Below are 22,764 nucleotides of genomic sequence, written 5' to 3'. Positions count from 1 at the left end.
TGGCAGGCGTTGGCACGATAAAGATCAATCACTGCTCAGTGGCCCTGAGTGCCGAGTAAAGGTCAAAATTTGAAGCCCTTCACCGGTATATGGTGATGTCTCTATATGAGTGAAAAATTCTCGAATGGGACGTAAAACAACATACAATCAATCAATCAATCATACCAAGAAAAAAAAAATGACAATTACCCCCTACCCCCGCCCCTGAAAAGTTTTTATTTCGGATTATTTAGAATGCATCGATTCCTTTTAATTTTACGAAGCATGTATCAAATTCTCAAGTACTGGATCGTATTCTACATCGCAGAAACTGTGATGATTACCTACGGTTCGGATTTCCAGTAATTAAGGATACATAACACAAACAAACATTTGATGCCTGGATTGATGTATATTTTTTGACTGATTTTGAATAGAAATTACATAAATAATAAATCCCTAAAATATAAAGAAATCATAAGTTTTCTTTGGTGCTTAACTATGCGACTTTTGTTTTCTATATAATTCTATACAAAATTTTGCACATATTTTTAATACTGCGACAAAATCTTACAAAGTCATCCAACTTTACCTGGTAAACATCATTCAGGTTATTTATTTGAATATAAATCTATGAGAAATATTGCTGTTTTCTGAAAAAAGTTTGTGTTATTTATCCTTAAGCTCATTTTAAAATATTTTGCATTTAAAGAATCAGTAGATATGGTTATCATACAAAAAACATGCACAATACAAGTCAGCATTTTATTTTAATTTTTAATGGTATCATACAATAATTTTTCCGTTAGAAATATTGCATTTCGTTGTAAAGAGGTCAGTACCTATCGAAAGATGTGTATTAATGGTTTGTTGAAAATACATGTACCATTCTATTTCATTTTTTTTTCACTTCATATATTTTATTTTCTTAACATTCCCGCTAAAACACTCTGCAACATACAGACTATCACTTTTGTCTATATATAAACCATATGGACCCTTCAGATCACAGTTATCTATATAACGGAGGAATACTCCATCCTGGTCTAAGATGTGGATACAGTTGTTATCACCGTCTGCAGTCAGGATCTGACTCTGACTGTCTGTTGTTATCCCATAAGGTTCAAATGGTTTGTTCTTTGTAGCACAAGGATGACCAGTGTATCTAAATCGGAGTTTACCAGTCTGGTTAACCACTACTACAGCACCGGTACCACAGTCAGCCACACAGATATCCAGGTTTCTGTTCTCAGTGATGTACTTAATTTTGTTATTTCCTGAATATAAAGGTCTACCATCCTCATCAAACTGGATTATTTGTTTCACTGTGGAGCCTGAGTAACGGACAGCTTTGGCTTGTGTTTTATCATCACTGTACATAGTAACCAGGAGATCACCAGAGGAGGTGACACATAGTTGTGAAGGTACCCAATCCTGTAGTGTGATCACTTCCTCTGTCTGTCCATTTTTCACTTTATTCACACTCCTTGTTTTCCAGTCAGAGTACAATAGACCCCTATCAATTGCCACTGCTATGTCATATGGATATTTCTCTGATTTTGTTTTTATTGATTTGATAAGCGAACCTTGCATATTAAAGCATTTCATGTCACTGACATTTCTTGACCGTGTCCAGATTTCATCTTCACCAAAACAGATAACACTTAAAAGTTTTTCAGACCCAGTATTTATGGTAGTGATAAGTTCTGGTTCTCCCAACAGTTCTTTGGTTGCTGACACTGGCTTCTTTAGTCTGTACCCCTCTTCTTCTCTTGTGGTGGATAATGCTGCCAGAGACCCAAATGACTTGCCAAACTGATCTGTATCTATTGTCTTTGGACGGAACGTTGGCAGGGATACTTGAACTTTGGGAGGAAGTCTTCTGAATTCTGTGTTTTTAGAGATGTATTCCATGGTCATGAACACTTCATTTGATTCTTCAATTCTATTTAGGTTAAGCAATGTTTCCTTAATGCTATGTTGTATCTGTTTGATTTCATCCAAATGTTTTTTCAGAATGCTAATATGTTTAATCTTTATTTCTTCTATGTCTGCTTTCATTTTATCAACAATGGTATTTATTACTCTTTTGCATTCTTCCCCATGCTTTGTCACTGCTGCTGTAAGTTTCTCATAATTGCTATCCAGGTTAGCTATCTGAATTTGTATGCATATTGCAATTTCTTCATATGTCGGAGAAATTACGTTTTCTAATTCTTCAGTATCTTTTTCAATAACCTCCTTCTTTGAATTATAGATATCAGAAAGAGTTGAAACCGTATGCCCTTTATGTGTATCAGCTATAATGCTACACAAAGAACAAACAGAAGTGTTGCATTCTTTACAATGAAATTTACATCTTTTTGTTTGATGTGTTGTGCACTTCGGATAAATCAAGGTTGATTTTCTCTGTTCGAACGGGACAACTTTATGTTTGTCATAGTCATCAGAAATATGTTTTCCTATACAAGAAATGCACAGGTTGACATGACAGAGATCACAGTACTTCTGCACTATAGCATCCTCACAAAGGTCACATCGGACGACATCTTGGGCACTGTTGCTGGGATCCATGTTGAATCTAAAATATAAATGATATACCAGTATTACAGGAGAGCATAATCCGTAAATGAGTTTTAAAATGGAAGTATCTTTTGAACTCAGTAAATGAATAAATATTATTCACTACTTAAACCAAAAAAAATGCACAGTTTTATTAAATAACCCTAATAACAACTCGTTTATTAAACTTATAAGAGGATAATTATTTCATTCAAGATACTGAGTATATTGTTTTGAAAAATAAATGATTATGTCTGTTCTTTAAATTGTCAGAGGACACACCTCAGTCTTTTTTGCAGTATTTGTCTAAAACAAATGTATACTCCTTTAATGCTAATATAGTTACTTACGTCTACAATTAAATCATTCTAAATATACATGTAGTAAGAAATTCCTTAGATCAGGGAATTGTAGTTTCATTTCTGTGATTTAAGAATCACAAATGGCGGACTTTTTTATCACTAGCTGGTCTTGAGGTAAATATATAGGTAAACTTCCTGGTCTTATGTCATTTGGAGTTATCTCTCTTGTGTTGTATAATAATAATGATGTGTATTATATTGTTGATATACCTGTGTCATGATCTGCAGGTTAACATAACTATAAGGGTTTATTTCTTCTACATTAATCTAAAAATAGATTGAGAGATTCCAAATCGAAACAATTAGTTCTGAAAGTTCCACTCAGGTTAACAAGTTATTTATGCACTTAGAATCGGGGGGGGGGGGGGGTTATCCCCAACTTTAGGTTAAAAAATGTTAATTGAAAATTAAGTTGCCCCCTCCCCCCAAACCCTCCTACATTAATGAAATCTACCCTCCCCCCAAATGAAGTTTGGAGAATTCGCCTCTTTTTTGGGGACTGTCAAAAATTTTTCCAGCTAAGTTGTCATTTTTCTTTATAATGCCCCCTCCCCTTTTGAAAAATCGATGCTATGTTTCTCTATGTTCCTGACAATAATTTTTTCTACCTCGCACCAAACATGTCGTTTGGCTAGGTTTCAAGCAAATGTTACAAAGAAAGATGACGTGGCTTGCTAAATGAGTTTGTATCATTTATTTATTGAACATATAATAAAACATTTATTCTTTTTTTTCTGTCAATAAGCTGACTTAGCCACCCTGTGAAGTACAATATTCACCTCGTCCTGGGGTTAGGTGAATACTGTACCCCTCAAGTGGCTAAATATCGTATTGTCTTCAAAAATAGAAATGATTGTGCAAAATGAATGTGAATTAATCGAAATGGTTAGAATAATAGTAATTAATTTACAAATACAGGTCTCGAAGAACAGATACATGTTTTATTTAGACAATCTAAAGCAAAATATTTTAAAAGCAGAATTATACAGCTGGAGAAATTATAAAGGAATTCATTAATGATAAAACTTTTCTTGATTGAAGAAATAGTATTTATTTCGTAATAATTTATTATCTATTTCTATTGCAAGAAGTTTGATTCAATTGTAGATGAAGGAATACTTAGTATTTAGACTGTGACAGGAATGTTTAATAACAATTAATACTCTGTCCAAGCATGGCTGTTTTTCAATGAACGCATTATACAGAAAGACGTTACTAACATTCTTTGAAACCATTTAGATGTAGCGTAAGAGTAAGATTCTATAATATGTCCATAAGACATGAATGCTCGTCGAGGGCACATTTCTAATGAAACATGACAAGAAATGTACCGTGATATTGCTTCTTCGGTCTGAGCTAAGCGTGAAATATGATAAAAGAAGGCAGCATTTTCAAATTATTTCTCATATACAGAACTGATACCTTTAGTGCAGTTGTTGACAGTTATTTTGTAACATGGTATGTAAAGTGTTGATTCATCCTATTTAACTAAGTGCTAAATAAATTTTCAAAGTTTCATTTTTATTCTCTGATATGAAACAAATTTATATATGATTTCTTAGGTTGGTTCAGTTAAAATGCTTTCATAGAGATATATCTGCGTATGCGTTAAATCAAAATAATCCTTTAATGGAATAAAAAAAAAGCTGGAATAAGAGCAAAACGAGGAGACAAAGTAATATTGGATGTAATAGTAAAGGCCAAGGTAAGAAAACAATGGCACATTTGAATTGCTTCACCAATGTGTATCGTTGTATGAAGGTTAAATAAAAATTCTGCAAAAGGGATATTAAAGGGCATAAAAAAATTTAGGTTGTCCGGATGATTTACGTAATAAAATTATGACATAGTTGATATTGCCTTTCCAATATGTATCTTTGTATGAAGTTAAATTTTTAGAAGCTTTAAAATGGAAATTGAAGGTTATAGAAAAGTTAATGTCATAAGGATGGTAGAGTTAAAATTATGACAGAGGTGAATTGGTCTTAGCAATACGTATATTTGTATGAAAATAGAAGTGAATTGAAGGTCATCGAGAGAATGTCACGGTCAGAAAATTATTGTACAAGCTAAATGCCATCTTAATGAGGAATGAGAGAATTCCAGTTTTTAATGATACACTGGCTGTGTTTAAGTGTTCACTGACTGTACATGTTTGGTGGTGTTGTCATAAACAAGCTTTGACAGTAGAATTCTTTCATGTATATGTTATGTAACCTATTATGGACAATGTGCCATAGTATCTTTATATGTATAATCCCCAACCCCCCACATTTTCTCTCTCCCCCCCCCCCCCTTTGGCATTATAAATGAAATGTTTTTGATTTTTTTTTTTTATAATACAGTATTCAGCATTAAGTTCATCATTTTCAAAATAAATTTAGCTAAAGAAAATATTATCTTGCTACATTTGCTGTTTATCCAGCTCTGTCACAATACTCCTGCATTATATTTTAATGTTGTTGCACACATGCTGTCAAGCAGTGTAGGTACATATGAATAAGTTTTGTTAGTTCTTCATTTGTTACACGTGGAATGTAGTAGGACCATTACATAGAGAATGTATCGAGTTGTCAACTGGGCTATTTGAGCCTTATCAAGGAATGATGTTTATGTACTCTTACATGTATTTTCCAACTGTAGTGATTATAATAAATAGTTTAGTAAATATAATTGAGTGATATCACCACTGTAAGGGATTTATAGGATTAAATCCACAAAATATATGCTTTATTTACATTCATCTGTATATTGCAAACTGAATTTGAAAAAAAATGTCATTGAAATTAGTTTGCATTCTTATCAAATCTTCACAGTATAAATTTTAAGAGCCATTCCCTGTAATGACTTGAACTTTTATATAGGAGCTGTGGCACGCATAGTCTCAGAATTTCTCCAAACTCTGTATGATAAAAGTCATTGATACCGTTCACTCAAATCAGGCAAAAATCGGTTGCTACGTGTCATGGTTACCATAGCAACATGTCCTAAAGTTTGAAAAATTGCATTTTTCAACATGTTCAAAGTACAACAGTTAACGCAGGTGAGTTAAGGCTAGGTATAGGCATTTCTAGGCAAATAATCTAATTAAAATGCCTAAGAACTATATCTATTATACAGAGAAAGTTAAAACTTATTGTCTAATACATACTTGGTACCCACGGCATAAGATAGTCAGTACACATTATGACGTCATATTATGACGTCATTGTTCTTTACTACACAAGATTATAATGGATATCAACAAAAATGCTTCGGCGCAAGGGCATGCTCTATTTTATATAACTGAAACAAGGTATATTTAGAAGCAAAATATTCCATAGTTTGCTGCTATTGCTGCACAAATATCAACAGCTCAGTTGTATAATTTCTATTTGTAAAGTTTTATGTTGAATAAGAGTAAAGTTTTACAGTCCGGTATAAGTTTCCTCGAATTCCGATCAAATGAGAAAATGCATAGGATTTGTGCAGTAGTTTTATTAATCTATAGAATATTCTTCTTAGCATTATACAATTTTTATGTAAATATAAATAGGGAAATCCCTTGCGCCGAAGCTGTTTTGTTGATGTGTTTCATAACCTCCAGTAGGTAAGATCAGTGACGTCATAATATGACGTCATAATGTGCTCTTGGTTATAACATGTCGTGGGTACTAAGTATGCATAAGAAAATAAATCAACACTTTCTCTTTATAATAAATATACCTCTTATGCGGTTTTATTAGCTCATTTGCATAGAAACGCCTATACATAGCCTTAACTCACATGCGAACGTTTGCAGCAAAGCAAACAAGTGGCAATGACTGTTTCTGAAAGTTGAAGGCCTGGTGTCTTAAATACATGATAAACATTTTTGGTAAATCAACTATAACATACGTTACTATGGAAACAAAGAATTCAAAAGTAATAATTTTGTTTATTTAATTTTAAAAACAATTATGGGTTGAAATGCAAGCAAACAATAGACAAGAGATCCTTGTAACATATACCAAGGACAAAATATGATATTTCTTATAGGCTGGCAATGGTTGCCATGATTTTAATACCACAAAGGGATTTTAAATTTACTCTCTTAGTGTTTTAATCTTATCCTATCTTTTTAAAAAATCATATTTCTATATAACTGATGATCAATTTTTAAAGGTGTTGGTGTGACCCTAATTTTCATATTTCAAAAAATTCAATTTCAATTCTTTAAATAGTGCGTTGCTATGGAATAAAGGCGAAAAAAAAATGCATAAAAATCTGAAAAATACTCTGTTTCCTTGGATACGTACCCTTGTATGTAGATTCTCAAAACTTTAATGATTGAACAACTAACCTGACTTTCAATTTTGACTACCACCCATTCTCTAACTGGATGGCACATTGGGTCTAATATTGACATAAAATTAACAAAATCAAACATTTTCTCTTCTTGGTAACCATAGCAACGGTGTTGTATTTTTCAACAAACTTTATCAATATATGATATTCAACTTTAGTTCTACCAGATAAGTACTACTCAAGGTGAGTCAAATAATACGTTTCTTGATTAAAAGGTTAGTAAATTCCTAAAGCAGCAAAAAAATATCACTTTAAACAACTAGTACGTTGTTTCCATGGTTACACTGCAAAGTAACAATTAATCCCAATTTTTCTTATGTTGTCGGTGTTGCAAGGTCCTAAGGATGTATATGTGCCAGTCATGAATTTTATTGTTTTCCCTCAAGATAGTAGCATTTACCCAATCATAGCAACAGATTTTGCATGGTGACACTGTGTTACCATGGCAACTATGGAAGTTATTTTTAGAATAATATTGCCAATACCTAATTACAAAAGGTCAAATATTTTTCATTGTTTCTCTTAGGTTATTGATTGAGTTTGATCATGTAACATCTTTCATTTGTGAATATTAAGTGTTTTTCAGCATTTTTCAGCATCTAAAATATATGTCAAATGTACCCATGGTTACCACTTACTTAGAGAAAAATTCTAAATAGTTTCTTTATAGCATAAGTAACAACAAGGTGTCATGTTTTTGGGAGAATGGTTTGTTTGTTTTTCTTAGTCTTTATTAAGGCTTAATAAAGATTTGAAGTAGCTGAAATTTCCAATTTTTCAACTTTTCTGGCTGCTACCATGGCAACCAAGACACATAGCAACGAAATTTTATTTGATATATGTTTCTGGTTCAAGTTGTAATAATGGGCAAAGTTTCATCAATATCGGTGACCATGCGTGGCAGAAGTTTAAGTGGTTACAGAGAATTGCTATTAAAATTATAAGTTCAGTGTGTCATTTATCTAGTTGGTCATGGTTGGTGCAAGAAAAAAAATTCCTTCATAAATTTTTACCTGTACCTATTTTACATGTGGGTGGAATAAATATATTTTTTATTGTAAACCAGGGTATTTTATATATTTACATATACGAGGGGTGATCAAAAAGTTCGCGAACTAATTGAATAACTTCCTGAAAAGAAATAAAATGAGGTTTCAGTGTTCATTATTTTTCAAAGTAGTCCTCTCCGATTTTAATGCACATCTGCCATTGTTCTGTCCATGCGCGAATCACGTGATCCAGGCGGTCACGTGACATGCTTCGTAGCTGTCTGTTCACAGAAGCTAAGAGATTTTTCCTAGTCTTATATTTCTAACCATGCAAGTAATTTTTTATAACAAGAACAGACCATCTGTCAGGAATGGCCAAATCTCGGCAATAGGATGGGTGGATAAGGATATCCCTTCCCAGAATTACCATGGTGACCATCACAATCCGAGTCCTCTGTCTCGAGAGCGTCGTTTATCCAATGTGGAAAAGTATGGGTGCCTTTTCTTTTTTTCATATCTCATACAATGTATGTTTAAAGTCTAAAGTAAAAGATACATTTGTGTATTTTAGGGATTTAATAATTATATTATTGCTCAGATATTCAACTATTTTTCTTACTGTAACTTGGCGATCTTTCAAAACAAATTGCTCAACTAAGGACACATCTTTTTAGAACAAACATCATTTTTAACCATCTCCCTGCCTTCATTAAAACATTCAATCCAATTAATGATTGAACTTCTGGTAAGTCTTTTGTCTTCATAAGCCTTATACAAATTATCATATTCTACTGCAAAAGAATTTCCGAGATATACGTTAAACTTTACAGCCATTCGTTGCTCGATTACGACCGAGTCAACCATTTTTTGTCACAAGTGACCTACATACTGACGTCATTTTCACATTGTGAAGACACAAACACGAAGGAAAACATTATTTAATATCTGCTATTTATAGAACATGTGTATGACTATATGTGTGCCAAAAATCATTCGGATCTGAATTGTGATTTTTTAAATATAGAGATAGTTCGCGAACATTTTGATCACCCTTGTACAAGAGGAATATTGTTTTAAGTTGCAATCTTCAACAAATAAATAGTTATTATATTATTGTGCATGTATATTTGCAATCTCGTCAAGAATCTGAGATCTGGGTGTTTTTCAGGAAAATTTAGTTATAAAATACTTAATTTTTTCTTGAAGGTTTTGATGAAATTTATGTAAAGAACTTAGTCACTATGGAGCAATTAAATAATTATTTTTATTAAATGATTATTAAATTTATTAAATAAAAATTTATTCAATATTAAATAAATTAGTAGGATCATTAAATAAATCCAAATCTATATTGGAGCATTATGTTAATTTGAATTTAGGGATACCCTGTAGGCAGAAATTGCATTTTTTTTACGTTACCCAAAGAAAGAAACTGTTAATTATACATTTATTACATTTGCAACTGTAAAATACTGCGATTTATTTATTGAATCAAAGTGATATTCTGTCACAGTGTGAAAGGAAAAAGGTAAGATCAATACCACATCATTCAAGTTTTTTTAGGACCATCTATACACTTAAATAAAATGTTTTTCGGACAGTGAAAAAATTGCATGAAAATAAAATGTTCAGTTTATTTATCTTGGACTATTCAAATGTTAAGGATGTTTGCATTACCGGTAATCACAAATTGGGAAATAGACCGTAGATTTCAATTTATTAAGTTTTAGGTCTAAAGGCAGAAAATTACTACATAAAATACCATAGAATCAGAGCTCTTTAGTATGCAATATATAAAGATTTCTTAAATTTTTGTAAAATCTAGAGTACTAACTGTTATTTCACTGATTTAATACAGAGTGTGTTCTCTTTCAGAGGACCCAGTGAAGATGTTTGATCACCAGACCCGCCCGGTCCAATCACAGGTGAAGTTTATGATTGACATGTACAGCCAGCCTAGCACCGCCTCCCTTCTGTATGTTAATGATGCCAAAGTGTTGATTGACATCCTGATATGATTTCTCACAGACCTACAACCTGGAGACAAAGTAAGGGCCTATGGGTTACTTTTACTCTGTATCATATGTATGATAAATAGGAGAATATGATTGACACTTGTTTTCCACTCCTGAAAGCCACTGTTCATCTCATAGTTTTGTTAAAATAACATTAAGTTCATAATTGAATCGAGGTGTTCGACCTCAATTGTTTACCATTTTCTATAAAAGCGATTGTCGCATTGAAATATTACATGAACATGTAGTACTTAGGTTTGAGACGGCCATTTCCATAATTATGCTGAAAAAACCCCCCAGTAAACATTTTCTGTAGAAGATTTAGTGCCAATCCTAAACTGAAGAAACAGCTCTGTCTCGTATCTCAGCATCAAACTGTGTTATTAAATATATGATTTTTGTCTCGTGTTGTATACCTTAAAATCACTTTCGTGGAATCAATTTTTTCGAGGTTTGAGGAAAAATTAATGGTTTTAGGGATTTGATTTTGTGGTTTAAGGAGTGTTGAGTTGTCAAATAATTGTAATTTTACATTTAGTTAGGGCCCATCATACCACAAAACCCACAAAACTACCCCCTCCCCCACAGAAATGTTTATCATGGTATATAGTGTATATTAAAACATTGCTGTGACGTCATGCCTTTGTTCTTGCAGTCTAAAAATTTACCTGTAGCCGTCCGATAACTATAATTATTAACAGTCCAATAATATATTATCGGACGGCAGTGATAACAAAATCGGACAGTAGTTAAAAAACAACAACTAGAGTGAAATCAAGGTTTAATTTGTCCAGAAACCAAAAAAAAGTTAGGGAGAAAAAATCCAGGGAAAGCGAACGCGAGGAAATTAAGTTGTTAAAAATAGCAAATCCAAGAAGAAACTGGAGTTTTAACCTTTCTCAAAAGTAACTTTCCATTCGGTTTTTTGCAAAGCATTTGCGATACAGCACTGTGAATAGGCCAATTTAAATCCATTTCTGATAAAGAACCAGTCTGCGAATCTCTTCATTTAACGAGGTTTGTTCGCCAATGACCGCACTTTCAAAGCCCAAGATTTTCATTCTATCATCCCATCAAAATTTTGGATAAAAATCCGCATTTTTACTTTAAATGCATTTTGAAGATATCATCCAACACTGTATCTGTATCAATGTCAAACGCACTTAATAAAAAAAAATATTCCGAATCATAAAAAAATCCTTCATCATCTGACCACTAGTTCCTGCTAAGCCAAACGACTGCCATTGAACGAATGAATGAATTAAACAAAAGAGATCACTCACTGATTTTACTGTCTAAAGAAAAAAAACCTTTCTCTTTTCTTTTGTCTACTTATAAGATGGTTTCAGGTAGAAAACTATTGACGCCTGAACTCCTATTGTGTAATTATCGGACTCCTCCAGGTAACTTTTGGACATTTAAATAGCAATGTTTTAAGTAAGATATATGCCTCATACAATTCTATATGTAAAATTATCAGACTATTTTCGGCCCTAACGGGCCTCAAACAGTCTGATGATTTTACATACAGAACAGTATTCGGCATATATCCATTACATATTTTTATCGGTGTTCTAGATAAGTAATGGTTGCGAGAGTCATAGCAGCTTCGACCTTCAATTGTCATACTTTTGAAACTTCTTGTGAAAACTTCTGATTACTTTGAATACCCGCAGTGGGATCAACAAGGTCCCATGTCGCAATAGGTGTTGGCATGAAAATGATCCCTCACTGCACAAAGGCTGTAAGTGCCATGTACATGTCTAAATTTGCAGCCCTCCATCGGCAAGATGTGGTATCTCAATATGAGTGAAAAATTTAAGAAGGGACGTTAATCAAGCAATCAAACAAACAAAAGACAAAGAAAGAAACAGTCAAATCCGTAAGACACATTATGTTTGATATACAATTTACAATATCCTGGATCCGGTTGCAGGAACGTTAGTTAGATTTAATAAGCTGTTTGCTTTGCGTTAACACGACATTAGAATTAACGACGAGTTAAACCGGTTGCATTGCACGAAATTTAACTAACAGTTAAAGCTTCGTTAATTTTATGATTTAACTAACATATTTAACTGAGGCTATATAGGTACATTAAATATTTAATTAAACGTTAAAATCAAAACTGCGATTTGTTATCATTTCAAAACTTGTTTGCGAGGAAGGACGAATTTGTACAGAGATAATATAAATGTCTGACTTGAGCAACATGCACATTTGATCCTGATTTCAATTTAGGCATGATTGTATTATACATGTATTTAATTGCCAAAAAATATATCGATATTATCTGCAAAGAACAAGACGAAAACATTCCATATGAGTGGAGATGTAGGTACTTTTTTATCCGATTATGCATGATCATACATAAAATGTCATTATATTTATAAAAAAAGATCATCATTTTACAACTTTTTTAACCTCAGACAAGTTTCTGAAAAGTAGATTAAACATTAGTTCCACAAACGTCAGGCACATAAAACGGGAAGGGGGAGTTCTTCTTCCACTTTTTAAGAGATTTTTTTTTAATTATTTTAAATTTCCTCTCCCAAAAATCAATGCCTCCTCTTAGAACTTAATACAGAAAACTACATGTACATATACTTTGTACTCGTATTTTTCATATTGTATGTAAAATGATCTTCAATGTAAAAGTTCATGTTTGAAGAAACTACATGTATCTTTAATTAAATATTTTAGCAATTTAACCTTAGCAAATTTACATTTACAAAATGACGTCAATTTGTTTATGATGTCAATAATATTTCACCATAGGTAAGGGAAGTGCACGCGTCGAACGATTTTAACCAGAGTTTACTATAAGACATTGATTAATTCTGAGTTAGCTAATTAAGCTTTAATAGCCTTTCAAACAATAACAATTTAACTGACTGTTATGTATCTTTTCGTTAAACATTCAATGGCTGGTTACGACACTATCTTTAAGTTAATTCAACCATCGTTCGTGCAACCGGATCGGTGTATTATATATGAGAATCAGATTCTTAAGAACATAGTTTGCATTGTTGTGAAATGTAATTAAAACTGAATAAATACAACTCACTGGAGTGTGAAAAATAAATTTTGTTGCCATCATCTCTACAGACGTTTAAACTACATTTATGTCATGTATTGATATTATTAGATGCAACCATTATAATGAGTGCTGGTATTTATATTAATAACCCTCTCAGTAAGTGGTGTAGTAGGAAATGATGAATAGTAAAGAAAAAATATGGCTGGATGGAGAGTCATGCATTGCATACCAGCTTTTAAATTATAAAAAATTGTGGCAGTCAAACGTGCCTGACCAATCCCGATAATTTCTGGAGATATAAGACTTCTTGGATAATTCTCAGATAATATGAACTATGCCAGGTTTTCTTAGTCAATTTGTTAGGTTTTTTAAACTGTTCCAGAGTATACATGCCAGAGACAAGGTATGTATATATTGATCAACATTAAAGGTTTATATTGACGCCAACACTTACAGTGTAAGCATCATATGTACAGACTTTTATGACATATATCGTCATCAGATAAAAAATTAAATAAAACTAATGTTTTATTATGAATATGGAGATGAAGTTAATTTCTATAATACTTACATTTAAAACTGGACTGGCAACAAGATGGCTACATAAAAAGAGACTTAATTTATTAGTTAAGGGATTTTCACTTTGAATTTACAGATAAGAATGCACAGATAGTAAATATTTTAATCACAGATATGGAAGAAAGATAATTAGCGTTATAAGAAGAAAAATAAAAGGATGCGGGCGTCTTATTAACATTTTTGTTGAGGTTCCAGTAACAGCCGAGGTAAAATACTGAATAACGGGTATTTTTTACGTGCTGCTAATTTTTACGAGTTTTATAAAATCGTAAAATTTAAACACGGAAAATTTCATAGAAATAAAAAAACCGCCTTGCATAAATTTTCAATATCGAGAGTAATGCTAATTGCCATTCAGCTCAGTCCCTGGAGGCTATAGAATTAGCACTATTGGTATTTTGGGCACTTTTAATTTAATTATCAATTGGGATCATACAGGTAAATCTTAATTAACTTGCATAAGTTATTGAAACATCGTCAATTACCTAGTAACTCTATTATTTAGTAATTTTACAAGACGCATAATTTCTGATAATGACTTATTACAGGTCCTCCAATTATGCCATTTTTTTTTTTTACAAAGTCTTTGACCCTTTCTTCTGTTTTATGTGCTTGGAATAAAAACTTCGACTTTTTAATACACTGTAATACTGTCAATTAAATCATGATGGTTTGAGTTGTCTCTCTGTTTCCGGTAAAATCAAGACGAGCACGTGGTGCGCAACAATAATGATACCTAGCAGTGTGTTAAAAAAAGAAGGAACAAATAAAGGGCATATGGTTTACAAAGGTACAAACATATATCATTTAATGAGCCGTTATCACGGGAACAATTCCTTTTTTTTTTTTTTTTACATCGGGTTATCCAGACTCACTTATTTGTATGTAAACGCATTCAGAGCGCTAACAATTATTGATCTGGAATTTTACCTCTAATGATTTTAATTTTTACGGACATCCTCAATTTGTAAAAATTAAACGCATAAAAATTTAAATCACCCTATTTTCATCAAAATTTGTAAAAATTTACAGCAGTAAAAATAACCCGTCACACGGTAATTCCAGAATTTCCAGATTCAGTCATTTCTGCAAGTGAATGGGATCGAAATTTTTTAAGAGATGAACATTCTATATAAAAAATTTCAGATTGTATCAAATTCATTAAAATCAATTATGATAAGAATACTAGTATACATCAGAATTGATACTGCAGTGATACACAATTTCAGGAAAATCAACACCTGGTTAGATATTGCCTAGTTTGGATATGGGTCTTTGTTTAATCAATGATTTGCCTTCTCCAAAGGCTTTTACTGTAAAATCACTAATTCTCTTGGGGTCAAATTTTCGTGGTTTATGAAAAAAACTGATTGGAGGGGATTTAATTTCGTGGTTGGTAGACATGCTTGATACTTTATAGTTATAACGTTTTTAGGAAGACATGAATTCGTGAATCTCTTCATACAAGGAAAAAAAAAAGTTAACACCAACAAATATTACAATTACAATATTTAGAAGGCATTGATTCTTTTCGATTTTACTAAGCATAACGCCCACGTGGCGCAGTGGTATAGCGTCTGCTCTAGAGTCGCGGGGTAAGGATTGATCCTTACGTCGCGGATTCGATTCTCACTGGGACGTGGAGATCGGTCCTTCGGATGAGACTGTATAAACCGAAGTCCCGTGTCGCAGTATGTGCTGGCACAAAAAAGATCCCTCACTGCTCAATTGTCCTGAGTACCGAGCTTAGGTCAAAAATTGCAGCTCTCCACCGGCAAGTGGTGGCGTCTCCATATGAGTGAAAAATTCTCGAGAGGGACGTTAAACAAAAAACAAACAAACTAAGCATATATAGAACTCTCGGGTGTACGTACTGGCACCGGGATCATGAAACGTCTTAAGCATAAGTAAAAATTACAATGTTGCACTAAAATGTTGTAGATGTCAAGCAGTTCAAAATTAAAATATTTTTCATTATTGCTTCACAAAAGTGTCTGGATCGTATTTTACATCGCTGGCATCTGATGGTTACATAGAGCTCGAACATCCAGTTATTTAGCTCAATTTAAAATATTACGAATTTAATGAACCAGCACATCCTTTTGTTATACAAATATGAAGAAAAACATTTACAATACAAGTCAGTATTTATTTGAATTTGTAATGTTATTATACAGCTAATTTGCAATTAGAAATATTGCATTTCGTTTTTAAAGAAGTCAGTACTTTTCTTATGTGTAATAATGGTATGTTGAAAATACCATTCTAAAGCATTTTTTAAAATGATATTTCATTTTTCTTCACTTCATATACTTTATTTTCTTAACATTACCGCTATAAAACTCTGCAACAAACAGATTATCACTTTTATCCACATGTAAACCAAATGGATCCTTTAGATCACAGTTATATATAGAATGCAGGAATTGCCCATCGTGGTTTAGGATGTGGATACAGTGATTATTACAGTCTGTTGTCAGGATATGACTCTTGCTGTCTGTTGTTATCCCGTAAGGATCAAATGGTCTCTTCTGTTCAGGATGACCAGTGTATTTAAATCTCAGATTTCCAGATCGGTTAACCACTACTACAGCACCAGCTCCACAGTCAGCCACACAGATATCCAGGTTCCTGTTTTCAGTGATGTACATAACATTTCTATTTCCTGAATACATAGGTTTACCCTCTTCATCAAACTGTATTGTTTGTTTTTCTGTGGAACCTGAGTAACGGACCACTTTGACTTGTGTTTTGTCATCACTGTATATGATAACCAGGAGATCACCAGAGGAGGTGACACAGAGTTTTGAAGGTGCCCAGTTCTGAAGTCTAATCAGCTCCTCTGTCTGTCCATTCTTCACTTTATTTACTGTCCTTGTTTTCCAGTCAGAGTATACTATATCACCATCACCTGTCACTGCTACATCTTTTGCCTGTTCACCTGATTTTGTTTTGATTGACTTGATAATTGAACCTTGAATATTAAAGCATTTAATATCACTGATCTGAGTTGCCCTTGTCCAGATTTCTTCTTCATCGAAACAGGTTACACCGCAGAGGTTTTGATACCCAGTATTTAAAGTAGTGATGAGTTCTGCTTCCTCTAGCAGTTCTCCGCTTGATGTCTCTGGTTTCTTCAATGTGTAAACGTTCTCTTCTGTTGTGGTAGATAAGGGTGTCAGATATCCAAACAACGTGTAAAACTGATATGTATCTATTGCCTTGGGATTGAATGTTGGCAGTGGCACTTGAACTTGAGGAGGAAGTTTGACGAATCCTTTGTTTTCAGAAATGTATTCCATGGTCATGGACACTTCATTTGATTCTTGAATTCTATTCAAACTAAACAATTGTTCCTCAATTCGAAGTTGTATCTGTTTGATTTCATCCAACTGTTTTCTCAGAATGCTCATATGTTCTATTTTCATTTCTATAATGTCTGCTTTCATTTTATTAACAATGGTATTGATTATTCGATGACAGTCTTCTCCATGTTTGGTCACAGCTGTTGAAAGTTTTTCGTATTCTCCATCTATGTTATCTAACCGAGCTTCTATGTCTGATGCTACTTCTTCATATGTTGAAGAAATGTTTTCTAATTCATCAGTGTCTTTTCTAACGACTTCTCTCTTTGCATTATAGATATCAAAGAGAGTTGAAATGGTATGCCCCCTGTGTGTATTTGATATTACAGAACATAAAGAACATACAGATATATTGCATTCTTTACAATGATATTTACATCTTTTTGTTTCATGTGTTGTGCACTTAGGATAAACCAAGGTTGATTCTCTCTGTTCGAATGGAACTACTTTATGTTCATCATAGTCATCAGAAATATGTTTTCCGGTACAAGGAATGCACAAGTTGACATGACAGAAATCACAGTACTTCTGCGCTATAACCTCACAAAGGTCACACCGGACGATATCTTGAGCACTGTTGCTGGGATCCATGTTGAATCTAATATATAAATGATATACCAGTACATGTATATTGGAGAACATAAAACGCAAATGAGCTAAAATTGAAAGCAACTAATGCACTCATTAAATGAATATCAAATGGAAATGGACTGGCTTAACAAATATTGATTAACTTAAAAGTCTGAAATTAAAGTAAATGATATTACATTAAACATATGCTTGTGAATAAAAAAATAACTTATTCTCTTCACAAACCAAAATAAACTGGTCTACGGATGTATAACAGGACATATAATTTATTCCGGATATACAGTTAAAAATAATATCATCTGAGGTCTAATCCCCCCTGCCAGGTCTTTCTTAGTTATTTGTTTAAAGAATCACATATTGTGCTATGATAATCTATATTACTTACCTCTAGAATTAATTTACTTCAAACATAGTTCATTAAATCAGAAACAAGTCTCAAAAAGCAAATGACGGACGTTGTTATCACCATATGGTCTTGAAGTACTTCCTGCTCTGGTGTCTTTTCTAGAGTTATTTCTCTTGCATGTGTTGTATGAGAGGCATAACTGATGAAATTGATTGGAAATGGAATTTACGGATTATTTTTGTATGATGAAGTAATAACAGACAATAATTAAATTTGTTTGATGATTCTCATATTAAGATATATTTCTATGACAGATCAGATATTTTATATAGAATTACCAAATGAATGTGAAGATGGCCTTGCAGAATTTTACAAGGAAGAAAGTGAAAACTAATGCATTAAACATTTTAAACTATCAGTTTTTCCGTATGCCGTAGAAACTGGGAAAAATAAAACGAAAGTTACTGTGTAATTTTGTACTGTATTCATATGTAGCGTATTTAAACATTGCAGTTGGGTGAATTAAAAAAAAATGACCACCAAACTGAATTTTTTTGGCAAAATTCAACTACTTATAATATATTTTTCACTTCTATCATCATATTGCAAATGCATTCTAGTTTAAAATCCTGAAGTGGCAATAGAATAGACAATTGGATTAAAATGTTTCAGAATTTTTATTAGTAAAATTTCTTTTGAAAAAAGAAAATATCATTACACCTTAAAAGACTTTCTAAAATACATAATCACAAGAAATTATAGTTTTTTATGCTTCAAAATGGTAAAAGGTGTATAAATGATTAAATCTAGACCTTAAATGAGTATCTTCTCTTGTACATGTGACAAAAAATTGGCTTTTTGATTGTTATTTTACATTATTTTTTCAATTCTGGTTTGAAAAGTTTTAATATGAAAAAAATATGAAGCAATAAAATTCCCCAAAATTCACTTTTTTGTCCGTTCAAGTTAATTCTTTAAATCTAAGCCAAAAAAGAATTCTTATATACGAGTTCTCTTACAAAAAATACTAGATTTTGAAGTGACCCTATGTTACATTATTGTTTTGCACTCCTGACATCTGATATGTATTTTATTTAACATTGTTTTAAAAATGATAACACACAATAACCCATTCTTACTTTGTAAATCAATTTGTTGTGTTGATATTTTTCATCGTTTACAGCAGGTTTTTCATATTTTGAAGACCTTAAAACATGATTATTTGCAAAGTGTAATATATATAATTTGTATTTAAAATATATGTGAAATGATGAAACTATTCCCTGAATTGACTGTAAAATTTCCGTAATTTGTTGATAGACATAGTGTTTTGAACATCAAAAAAGTATCAAGCAGTTTTTTTCAACTTATTTTTTAGTAAAGATAGTTAAAAAGCATCGGTAATTATGAAGCAGTTCTGTTGCACTCCTGACTGCAGTAAAGTTTAAAATTAAAACCATAGAACACAAAAATTCATAAAGTGTTGGAAACATCAAGTGGTAATGAAATTGTGCAATACTTATAGTCCAATACTTCATAATTAAAACAGATGAAAGTATTTAAAATTCGCATTTTATCTGGAGTTATACCCCATTTTATGCCAAAAAACTAGCTTAAATGTATATTTAGAAGATAAAATATATTTTAAAGCATATTTTCCTTTAGAAGACAATCACAGTAACCCACCAGAAAAATTCTACTCATCATTTTTTCGTTATTTTTATTCTTATTTGATGATTTATAATTTTAACATATTTGTTGCACTCCTGACCAAAAGCATTGGGGCCTTTAAAGTAGAATTGTGAAGTGAAAATTACACAAGATATACTTCTGTTGTTTCAGTGAAGTTGAGGAGGAATTACTTGAATTTTATGACAATGTTTTAGTGTGTTTATTTTTAACGTTCATTAAAAAAATCACAAGAAAGATTAAAACAAATCTGAATGGATAAAATTGAAAAAGGAAGAATTTTAATAATAAAACTGTCAATAATTTAGCATTAAATTATACAAAAGATCATTATTAATTAATGAATACTTCTAAGCATGAATAGAAGTCTTTTCGTCACACAACTTGAATCTTTAAAAAAATGTGTTGCACTCCTGACCATAGAAATATGGATCTGAAGCACAGACAGATCCTGTAATTGATAAATCTATTTGATAAAAATGTTCTTTGTGTCTTTATTTTTCAAAATAAAAATCAGAAAATCATATAATGATAATAGTTTTTTCATGCTTGGGAGCAAAACATCAAATGTTGCACTCCTGACATTTTTGGGTATGCACATATACTTGACACTCATTAATGCTGTTTTTGATTTATATAACATTTTTAAGTTTTAAAATGTATATCAGTTATTATTTTACACTTACAAAATTCTTTTTTGTCTTAATTTTCTATCAGAATTTTATAATTGATTTTTTTTTGCAACACTACATTTTTTCTGTTGCACTCCTGACATGGTATAACATTTTTTTAAACATCAGCCATGACCACAACTTGATTAAACAAAAGTTATGACAGTCCACATTTAAAGCTCAATACTTTGAATATTGTCAGGAAAGTCTTTATTTTCAACATGAAGCATTATTTTTTATTGCACAGATCTCCAAAAAATATTGAAATTTCAAAATGTCACAAAAAGGTGTTGCACTCCTGACAATTTTAGCATCATTTCTGGGCATAACTTTTTTGCTAATTGAGATATCAACGAGATATTTGGCAAGTATTTAGACACTATCTAAAGACATATGCTGACACATAGAAATCTATTTTCATTGCCTGAATTTTTAGTGTGGGTTGATAAATATGGGTTTGGTCATTTTTTTGAATACACCCAGTTGTACAGTGTGTATTCACACATTAGGGCCTTCTGTAGATTCAAACATTTACGAGAGAAAGCAGTCCCAGGCGTTAAATCGCGAGAATATGAATTCACTCTTTTGATGAAGACCTTTAACATGGATTTCAGCAATATAAGAATAAAAGCAAGAAATTTTATTTTTCAAGTGAAGCTTCTCTGGAAATAAATCATCTATTACAAGATGGTTGGTGGTGTCCTGTATATATGCAAAAGGTTTAGGGATTTTCATTTTCATCCTCAGGGCAAAATATATAATGGTGGTCGGAAAGGACGTTTCTTATTTTACCAAATTCTGGTTAACAAAACTCCTCTTATATTTTAATCAGTAGCCATTTCGTCTTTTGCAAGATGATAAGGGGGTGTCTTGCAGATGTGCAATAAGGTTTCGGAACATTCAATTTCAACCTCAGGGTGAAATGGGAGACGAAGAGGACTTTTTTTTTAATTTTACAAAAACCTGGTCCCAAGAGCTCCTCATACATTTTACACAGTAGCTATTTTATCTTTTGCTATGGTTTGGGTGGGAGGGGGGTCTGTAGATGTGCAATAATCAGATATATGTAGCCTAAACTACAACAATTCATCCAAAATTTCATTTTGCATATTGCTAGCCTAAGGGAAGTGCTGTCATAATTTTAGTAATTAAACTTTTTGGCCAGCATTTATTGCACAGCGTAACATCTATTACATATTTAAAAGAAGATAAAAAAATTGGCGTTCAGACAGGTTACATCGCCAGTGGTCAGATAGCTCAGTTAGTAGAATACCTGACTGGAGATTCTGGGGGCCCGAGTACAAAAAATCAGGTCTGGTCTGATGCATTTATCTCCTTTAGGACAGGTTAAAGACATGCCAAGGAGGAACCAGGGCTGGTGTCTTCGGGGGCAAAGACCTTTAAGTAGAGAGGATTGTGGCGGTCAGATGAGTTCGATCGCTGATGGTCAGGTAGCTCAGTTGGTAGAGTACTTTACTGAGATTCAGGGGGGCCGGATTTCAACCCGGTCTGGTCCGTCACATTCCTTTCCTGTTATAAAGTTAATGTTTCTTTGACAAATCTCAATGATTTCTGGAGATACCAGGCGTCTTGGATAATTCTCAGATAACGTGAGCTATGCCAGGTTTCCTTAGTCAATTGTTAGGTGTTCTAAGCCATGTCAGATGATATATGTTTTACACTCTGTTATGTTCTATACATACGAGGGTTGTCCGTAAAGTTCGTGGACAACAATGATAATTACTGACAAACATTGATAAAATATTTGAAATTATTATTTTCATTAAATTCATGTTTCAGTTTATTAATGTGCAGGTTTTAATCACAAACAAGGCACAAATAGTTAAAATTTATCAGATACAAAAAAGATACACATTCATACCCTGAGCATTAAAACAAAAATCCTTGACGTTACTCTACGTCAAAAGCTAAAAACATTTAAGTTTTGTTAACGTAGTCACCGTATAACTCAACACATTTCTTATGTCGCTTCAACCAGTTATCAAAAATGTGCACAAACTGTTCTGGTTTCATACGTGAAATAATATTTAACACACTTCCTATTGTAGATCCTGCAAATCATCAAATCTCTGTCCGCGTAAAAAGACTTCATGTGCGGAAATACGGCAAAGTCACGTTAAGAACTTCATTTTTTACAGCACTACAATCTCGAAAAGATGGTTTTCCTTCACGCATGTCATCTAGTAAACTGTCTCTTCCGTCCGAAAATCTCCTGTGCCACTTAAACAC

At 32.5% G+C, this 22,764-nt stretch overlaps 1 protein-coding gene across 1 annotated transcript; it reads right to left on the bottom strand.

Moving 5' to 3' along the window:
• Window positions 1–747: 747 nt before the first annotated feature.
• LOC133187512 (uncharacterized) lies at window positions 748–17,808 on the bottom strand. Its single transcript, XM_061322915.1, has 3 exons — window positions 16,208–17,808; window positions 2,494–2,560; window positions 748–2,136 (listed from the first exon to the last, which is right to left on the bottom strand). Exons 1-3 carry the CDS (start codon window positions 17,806–17,808, stop codon window positions 886–888), a joined length of 2,919 nt encoding a protein of 972 aa, XP_061178899.1. The 3' UTR covers window positions 748–885.
• Window positions 17,809–22,764: the final 4,956 nt, after the last annotated feature.

The sequence above is a fragment of the Saccostrea echinata genome, unplaced genomic scaffold (assembly GCF_033153115.1).
Source record: "Saccostrea echinata isolate AGI-Se365-2 ecotype Australia unplaced genomic scaffold, CSIRO_AGI_Sech_v1 ptg000015l, whole genome shotgun sequence".
Taxonomy (NCBI): domain Eukaryota; kingdom Metazoa; phylum Mollusca; class Bivalvia; order Ostreida; family Ostreidae; genus Saccostrea; species Saccostrea echinata.
Note: the sequence above shows the minus strand (reverse complement) of the source record. Positions and strands in the feature narration are given on the sequence as shown.